At 36.2% G+C, this 8,901-nt stretch overlaps 2 protein-coding genes across 2 annotated transcripts in view; both read right to left on the bottom strand.

Annotated features, from left to right (window-relative positions):
* Positions 1–323: 323 nt before the first annotated feature.
* LOC107601494 (beta-crystallin B1-like) lies at positions 324–3,113 on the bottom strand. Its single transcript, XM_016293696.1, has 6 exons — positions 3,011–3,113; positions 2,567–2,664; positions 2,360–2,478; positions 2,143–2,275; positions 1,923–2,065; positions 324–1,004 (listed from the first exon to the last, which is right to left on the bottom strand). Exons 2-6 carry the CDS (start codon positions 2,657–2,659, stop codon positions 833–835), a joined length of 660 nt encoding a protein of 219 aa, XP_016149182.1. The 5' UTR covers positions 2,660–2,664; positions 3,011–3,113; the 3' UTR covers positions 324–832.
* A 2,207-nt stretch (positions 3,114–5,320) lies between these two features.
* LOC107601473 (uncharacterized) overlaps positions 5,321–8,901 on the bottom strand; it is a 5,386-nt gene continuing 1,805 nt past the window's right edge. The window contains exons 2-3 of the mRNA XM_016293652.1: positions 6,177–7,680; positions 5,321–5,481 (exon numbers count right to left, since the gene is read on the bottom strand). Coding sequence (XP_016149138.1) covers positions 6,586–7,680 — 1,095 coding nt within the window. The 3' untranslated portion in view covers positions 5,321–5,481; positions 6,177–6,585. The remainder of the gene's footprint in view (positions 5,482–6,176; positions 7,681–8,901) is intronic.

Here is an 8,901-nt window from a genome sequence, read left to right as displayed (position 1 = left end):
AAAAAAAAAGAATGTTCAGCTCACATGTTGTTCATGAAAACAAAAATTAAAATGCTTTATTTTCCCTAAATCTAATTCAGTATATATATCAGTTAGATGCAGTGATGAACGGGGTCCACTAAACATCCAAGATGGCTGCTAGTTGAGTTATATTAAAATAATGTTACTTAATTAAAATGCTAAAAATGAGGATGTAAGCCTACAACTTGTAAACTGACATGTTTCACAAATGCACCTTTTTCTCCTTCCTATTACTGCAAGTTTCATCACAAGTCTCATGATTTTTATTGACAGCCATGATGACAGATTCACAAAGGCAAAAGTTTGGTATCAAGCTTTTAGCATTTTATTCAAAAGGTGACCAGGATTCTGTACAGCAGGCAAAGGGAGATTTCTAGGGAACAGGAGCTTTCCTCTCCTCATCCCTTTATCTCTCTCTCTCTTTGCATCCTCCTGGGGAAAGGGGGATTCGAGTCGGGGAAAGAACAGATGACAAAAAATGTAAATAAATTATGGAAGGAAAAAAAGAAGCCATGCAGGAGAGAAAGAGAGTAGAGGAACTAGGGAGGAAGAGGGAAGTGTTTTTATTGGTGTCTCCGTCCCACGCAGAGACACTCAGAGGCCTGGGAGAATCACAGCCCCGCTGGGCTTTAACAGCTTGACAGACACAGACTGCAATGTGAGCCAGGGAGTCTGTCACCCCGAAAACATCTGCCCCTTCATAACGGCAAGACATGGAAGATGCAGCCTCTTAGATGTCTCTCCTCCTCTCCTTCCTCTTGTGCCCCTCTCCCTCTGCTCCACCTCTCCTCTTCCTCTCCTGGTCTGGCCCTCACTTGCTGGCCATGGTGTAGCAGCCGTGTGGGTGCCACTGCATGTCACGGATACGCCTCACAGATTGAAACTGAGGGCAACGGGCACCATACTCGTTAAAGTGTCTGTATTCACCCTTCTCCAGCAGGTACTGGCTGCCACGGTATCCGGGGTACTGATAGCCCACCCAGCTGAAGAAAACAAAGAGGTTAGTTTGTGCTCCGTTGATACTGTACTATGCATAAACTCAATTATAAATTTAAACCAGGGTTATTAAACTAAAAACATAAAAAAATATTTTTGTAAATAAAATATTTTTACAATATATTTTTTCTATTTTTAATTATTTTATTTCAGCTAGTTTCCAAGGCAAAACGTATCTTTTTAATTTATTTGTACTGAAATAAAATTAATAAAAACTATATATACTTAAAAAAACGAATTAAAATGACAAAACACAACAAAACTACTAAAACTTTAACTAAAATGAAAATGAAAATGGAGACTATAAATATAAAGTAAAACCATGAAAACAACATTTTGGAAAAAAAATAAATAAAATAAAATACTTTTTTTAAAACCTTTTTTAGTTAATGCACCCTTGATAATACACTATGTAAACTCATTTATATATATAAATCAGGGTTATTATAGTACACTAAAATCATTAAAATAAATAAAATATAAATAAATAATATTTTTACAATATAATTATATTGTTTCAGCTAGTTGCCAAGACAACATTACTCTTTTTCGTTAGTAACCTGATGTACTAAAATAACTAAAGATGAAATAAAAACTATATAGACATTAAAAAAACGAATTAAAATGACTAAAACTTTCAAAACTACAATAAAAATAAAAAGATATACTATAAATATAAAAACAAGTATAGTATCTCTATTATGCATCTAGTATCTTAAGCATCTTGTTGTGCAAGATATGTTAATGTTATATCTATCAATATTATCTCTTCTACGCATTTCTTCTAGTTTACAGTTTAATAAGTTCTTGACAGCCACGTTTGTCAGTACTGACAAGCTTTTGGGATCACCACAACCAGAAGTTTGACCAAGTGAAACCTTGGGCTAAAGATACTTTGCACTTACGTTCCACAGCTGACCATGATGCTGCCAACTCTGTCGGTGAATCCGTAAGAGAACAGACTAGGAACGTCATCATCCATGATCTCCATCTTGCGGCCCTTGTACTCGCCCACCTCATACAGGCAGATCTTGTGCTTCTCAGGGTCCTGCAGGAGAAAACGCGGTGAATGCGTTGTGAAAGCATTCATATAATAGGCCTAAAGTTGTGAGAGCATTGACACACCATTCTGACTGGTCTGAAGGAAAGCAGGTAGTCGTTCTTCTGGCAGTTGCTCCAAGAATCCCAACGAGGATACTCACCCTTCTCCAGGATGTACATCTCACCGCAGAAGTTCATCTGCTCAAAGCCCACAAAACTGCAGAGAGCACATGAAGAGGTGAGTGAGATTTGTTATTCGTTCTAAATCATACGTGTTTAATATAGATGCAGAGATGCTTACGGGCCACACTCCACACGTAGTGAGCGAACTCTGTCCATGCCCATTTCACAAACATTCATGCACTCAGCGTTAATCTCAATCATGCGTCCCTGGAAGTTCTCCTGGTCGAACACATACATCTAATAGAAAGAGAGAAACCTATTATTTGCATTTTAAATCGATGTCCAAGCAGACATTCACATGTGTATGTTTATCTGAAAGCTTTACCCTGTAGGACATCATGCCCATCTCAGACTTCTTGCTCTGGGCTGCCTTGCCGTCAGTCTGGGAGGCAGTCTTTTTTTCTCCACTGGAAGACATGGCACCTGGGGTAAAATTAATAATAGAGAATTAAAAGAAGGAATATTCATATAACTGTAATATGGCTCAGAAATGAGATTGAGAGAAATGAATAAAGAAATGGCAGGGCTGACCACTATAAAATATTTGATGCTGGAAGAGAGGGATGAAGTGTTTTAGGAGATGAAAAAGACAAAAAAAAAAAGTTTGGAATGGATGTAAGGGGGCTTTGGGGGAAACAAAGTGGTAGGGACAAAGGGAAGTGTGTTGGTGTTAATGATGGTGATGCAAATCAAAACTTCTTGCCTCTTATACTCTCCAAGCTGTTAGGTTAAAGTTGAATGTGTATGTGTGAGTGGATATTCTGCTTACCTGTGTTCAGTGAGTGTGTGTGTCCGTACCCAGGGTTCACGCTCAGAGTGTTTGCGTCTGACTGTGCTCTCAGCTCTTATACCCTGGCGCTGAGTCTGTGAGGATTACACTGAAACAATCAAACATGCCGTGTTCAGCATACTTCACAGAAAAGAAGCCCCTAATCATCAGCACAGAGTGAGAGAAAGAGTATATGTCAGAGGCAGAAAGGAAAATAATTCAGCAACCGAGTTCCACCTTCAAACATATCACCACACAAGCTTGGACATTCAAGCCTAATAAATAAACAATATGGGGGACAAAAAGTTATTTTTAGAGAGACTGGAATTGAACTAATAACTGAAGGTGACCCTTTTTTATACCACTTTACCAATGATTTAACAGTGGTTTACACAATTTTTATATTATCAGTACATTTTGGGCTAAGGATGTATCATATTTGTAGCACTGGGGAGACAAACAAGCAATAAATACATAAATAAAAGGATTTAATTATTACAATTAAAATATACTTTATAAATTAGTGTTATCCTGGAAACATACACCGAAAAATATGGTTGTTCTACAAATCATTATATAAATAGAGTAAATAATTATTATAACAACATGCTCTAAAACAATCTAAAACAAATAAATGCAATATAAATGTATAAAAACATTGTGCAACACAAAAGATTAGTGAACAATCGTCTGTTAATTTAACATGAATGAACATTTTCCCCTTAGGGTCAGTTATGGATTCGGTCATGTTGATAAAGTAAAGTAAGACTTTCCTTCACATTACTGCACATTCAAGGCAAGGGATGATTTTTAAAGAATTCAAACTAATTGTAAAGTTGATTTGGGTTCAGCTGATATGTATTTATTTATATATTGATCCAACCATTGATGTCCCAGTGAAAATCAGAAGTGGTCAGTATGGGTTTATTTAATCACACTTTGTAGCTACTTTTATATTTGGTCTCCCCAGTCTTGAATGTCACACCCTTGCAGCAAAAACGGTTAACTTTTCTCACTGCGCCCATAGCAGCTCAGATACTCCATTTCAACCCCACACTCAGCTGGAGCAAGTTCACTCAGCTAATCCCAGTATTTTGCGCGGATTGTGAGCAGGAGTGCTGACCTGCGCGAACATACTGGGACCAAACCCTTTGTGTGCCCTGCTTTCACCCAAAACACTGCACTGCGCTTGCCAGTGAATGGGCTCACAACACCCATGTGACACTTCTATAGTATGTGCTGAGCTGGCGACCCTGTGGTCTGTCCCGCGAGCCCATCAGAACGCACTTCGCGCGCACGCGGCGGCCGGTATAAAACCGAAGCGCCAGGTTCTCTCAAAGCTCCACGCGAAACCGGCGTTAAGGCGCGTGCCACACTCGAGCTCAGTGACTAAAACGGTAAGATCCCATTACATCTCACGGAGCTCATGGCACAATTATACATTTATTATGGCCTACTTTACAAACATCATTTTATGGCCACATTATGAGAATGGCGAAATTGTACTACATTTTATTACTAAATAGCTACTTTATTAATAAAGTAAAAAAAATCATCTAATATATCGATTATTGTTTGTTTTAAGTAACTTTTTCAAATCTTTAATAATGATAAAGAACAGTTGACCTTTATTACCTTGTTTTGTGTTATTTATTTGACTTCATTTCACAATTTGCAACTAATATAATTGATATTTATTATGGTCTGTTTTTTACGTGTGTGTTTTCACCTTCTTCTTGTAATACCTATGTCATACCTTTGTCATTATACAAATTTATGTCCTCATTTGTCACAAAAACGCACGCACACACACACACACACACACACACACATATATATAAATGTTATTATACTAATGCAATAGATCAATAGAATATGGTATCACCTTAATCTGGCATACAAACTCAATTTTCATTTAAGTAATTTGTTTGAGGAACTTTTGCATGTATATTATAGGAAAACACTTTAAAAAGGATATACTTAATGGATATACTGGTAAATATTTTTTTATATGTGGTTTATATGTCTGTTAATATGTCTATTTAGCTTTATTTTTATTTCAGTTCTAGTATTAGTAATTTTGGTACTTTAACTTAAACATATTTTATTTCAGTTAGTTGCAGAGGCAACATTTCAAAGTTTTTTTTTTATTTTACTTTTTTTTTTATTTGAGCTTTAATTTAATTAACAGAAACATTTTTCAATAGTTTTAGTTAACAACAACAGCACTGATATAATCTCTTGAATATGTGGATATTTGGCTATTGATCCTTGTGTGTTTCCGAGTTTCTCAAGAGGTGTGGTGGGGTCCAGTGCATGTGAGACAAAAGGCATGTATGTCGTGTTTTTAAGCATGAGGCCTTCTGTGCTGCATCTTTGCAATGGAGAATCATTGAGAGAGTCAGCAGTCTCAGATCTTGCTTTGCTGTAGCTGTCCTCCATCAGTCTCTCTCCTTTTGACATGGTGCGACCTGTGAATAAATAATAATTAAAACAGAGAAGTATTAATAAAAGCGGATCGTTATTTTCATGTTATTGCTAATAAAGAATAAATGGCCCAATATCAAATTGTTAGTCTATTAAATCTATATCATCTTGTCTAAATAAAAAAAAAAAACAATCACTTAAATAGTCAGGGTTGTTACAGTTAACTAAAGCTAAAGATTTTTGTTAATCAAAATAAAGATGAAATAAAATATAAATATTAGATGAAAAACTTAAGCAACTACGTGAAATAAAATAAGCTTAAGTACTAAAATGAATAAAGGTAAAACTGAAATAATTACACAAATAAATAACAAAGGCACATAAAAAAATAAATAAACTAAAATTTAAGTGAAAAATGTGAAAATGAGATTTATGTGAAAATCAATTTAAGTGAAAATATGAAAAAAATGTAATTATAAATACTATAACTGTATATAAATATTAAAATAACACTGCTACAAGGCATCAAAACATTACAATATTCAATAAAAAAGTATATACTCATTATGTGATTTTGCCAAGGATTACAAAAGTTATTTCTGTTTTTGAAAATATGTTTTAAGCAAGCACTAGATGGCAGAAAAGGTCATCTATATGTAAAATAGGGGAAATGAGCATTACCAATTAAACATCCAAATCTCTAATACTGGCAGAGAACTGAATTATTTTGAGCTCTTACCATTAGCTGATGGCAGATTCTGCTGAAGAAGAATGTTCTTCTGATTGCCAGCCTCCTTCATTCTCCCATTTGTTTCCTCATCTTTTTGGTTTATTCTGCTATTATTGTGCCCTTCAACCCTGATTCTAGCATTCTTCTCTTTATTCTCAGTCATTTTCACCTCAGCTCCACGTACATGTGCATTTATCAACCTCTTTTTTTTCACAGTCCACATTCTGTTATCTTCTCCTTTTTGCTCTTCCTCTCTTTTCTGCTTTCTCTTTTCCAAGATCTTTTTCATTAACTCAAAAGCAGAAAGAGCTGGACGGGACCCAGTGGATTTATTCTTTGTGGCTGATTGCTTGGGTCGTGAACTCCCTGTAATGCACTGCACCTTTAACGTACTTCCTTCTAGAAGAGATTTAGTTGTTTAGTCTCTTTTAGCATGTCCCACTTGTTTCTTTTTTACAAGACTGGACTGTTTGTTAGCATGCAACTCTGAAGATTTTGACCGAACCAAAGTCTTCTGTAATGTCTTTGTTGTTTGTATGGCACACTTCACGTTGTGGCCACTAGTTGTGTTTATGACTTTCCTTAATGAACTCGTAACACAGCAGCTTGAGTCAGCTGTGCTGCTGGTGCACTTTTCCTCACTATGCAGCCTGCTAGTTTTATTCTTTCTCTTTTTCTTCTTTGGTAGCGAAGCCTCTACCTTCATCTTCTCTAATTGTTCTTTTTTTAGTTTTTTCTTCCGTTTGGCTGGAAGTTCGTCTCTCCTAGGCAGTTCTTCAATAACATCCAGCTTCCTCTTCCTACTCTGGCTTCTGGTCATCCTGCCAGATTTAGGCTTCTGTTCACTTTGCTGTCCGGTTGATTTATCCATTTTCACACCTGACACCTGCCAAAAACATGATGGCTTCTGTGGTCTACGAGCAGATGATACTCGTGGTCTGTTCTTGGATAATGAGGCTTTTGATCCCTGTGTTGTTGTGGTCATAGAAGTGGCATGTGCATTTGATGTGTGTGTGTGGACTGTGTAATTCTGTGAGGATTGTCCACAGGTCTGGGTTCCATCTGTTATGTTGGGCACCATCCCATCTTGAACGTCTGAATCGCATACACTAACGTGTTGCTCAAACGTTCTCAGAACACGATCAAGTATGTCAGACAGCTCACCTTCAGAATGCGGTTGGGTTATACCCAGATCCGTGAGCTTAACTGGGGACTGTGTTCTTGGATGATCCATGTTGGAATCTACAGTTGCATTATTCGTTATTCCATTTTGATTGTTGGGCATAAATGGGAGCTGCGCAATGACGTCATCTATAAGCCAGTCCATTGGCTGAGCGAGGCTGCTCTGATTGGCTGCTGGGAGAGCTGCGGTGTGCATCAGGGATGGACCTGGAGGGTTCGTGGTTTTCGGATCAGGTGGTGAAATTCCACTGAAATTTTGGGAAACATCTGATTCAGGCAAGGGACGTTTGCGGGGGCGACCTCTTCGCCCTCTTCGAGGTGGAGCTGTAACCTACAGAAGTGTTGTAATTCAGAGAACATTTGAGTAACTGCTCTGTTGCATTTATAATTTGAAGGGGTCATATCACACGTTAATATTTTTATATTTAATATATTTTTATTTTTAATATACAAGTTTTGGGGTCAGTAAGATTTTTGGTTACACTTTATTTCGATAGTCCACTTTAGACATTCTACTAACTATAAGTAACTTTGTAACTACATATTAACTACATGTCAACTAATTCTCATTAATTTGCAACTACATGTCTACTAACTCTCAGAGTAGACTGTTAGGGTAGGTTTAGGGTTAGTAGAATAAGTTGACAAAGAAAGTGTTAGAAGATATTAAGCAGACAGTCTACTAATACTCTACTAACTGCTAGTTGACATGTAGTTGCAAAGTTACTTACTGTTAATATAATGTCTAAAGTGGACTAACAAAATAAAGTGTTACCAGATTTTTTGATGTTTTTAAAGAAGTTTTTTTTAGCTATTTTTTTAGCTAATGGCTGCATTTGTTTAAAAAAACTACAGGAAACAAAACCAGTAATATTGTGAAATATTTTTACAATTTAAAATAAATGTTTTCTATTTTAATATATTATAAAATATTAATTTATTCCAGTGATGTCAAAGCTGAATTTTCAGCAGCCATTACTCCAGTCTTTAGTGTCACATGATCCTTCAGAAATCATTCTAATATGCTGATTTAGTGTTCAAGTAACATGTCTTATTATTATCCATGCTGAAAAAAGTTGTGCTGCTTAATATTTTTGTGAAAACCGTAAACATGGTTTTTCATGATTCTTTAAAAATAGAAAGTTCAAAAGAAGAGCATTTATTAAAATAGATCTTTTGTAACATTGTCGTTTTTGTTCAGTTTAATCCATTCTTAGAGGTCTTGCTGACATCAAACTTATGAATGGTAGTGTATTTTTGATATTTTAAGTATTTCTTCAACATGTATGTAGGTGTCATGCATCAGTGCATTCATCTGTCTGACATTGCAGAAGTTTTAGTCTCACTGAATGGACTTTTCTTAAGCTAATTTTCCTCAAAAGATCAAGGAAAATTAGATTGCTCATGATATGACCCATTTAAATCATTAATTCAAACAGAAGTAAAATAACAAAAATGTCATACCTCCACATCTGAAGATGTCGTGAGACACCTACCTGACACACTGGTTCTACCAATCTGCCTCTGCTCCCTGTCTGTCTCTGCCTGGATC

This window comes from Sinocyclocheilus grahami, unplaced genomic scaffold (assembly GCF_001515645.1).
Source record: "Sinocyclocheilus grahami isolate Dianchi unplaced genomic scaffold, SAMN03320097.WGS_v1.1 scaffold306.1, whole genome shotgun sequence".
Lineage (NCBI taxonomy): Eukaryota > Metazoa > Chordata > Actinopteri > Cypriniformes > Cyprinidae > Sinocyclocheilus > Sinocyclocheilus grahami.
This window is presented reverse-complemented; position numbering and strand designations above follow the sequence as displayed.

What these genes read in the sequence shown, in the direction of transcription:
- LOC107601494 (XM_016293696.1), bottom strand. Translation starts at nt 2,659, where the DNA reads ATGTCTTCCAGTGGAGAAAAAAAGACTGCCTCCCAGACTGACGGCAAG. An exon ending in TGGGCATGATGTCCTACAGG is followed by an intron (nt 2,479 to 2,566) that starts GTAAAGCTTTCA and finishes TCTTTCTATTAG; the next exon opens with ATGTATGTGTTCGACCAGGA. An exon ending in CCTTCAGACCAGTCAGAATG is followed by an intron (nt 2,066 to 2,142) that starts GTGTGTCAATGC and finishes TTTCTCCTGCAG; the next exon opens with GACCCTGAGAAGCACAAGAT.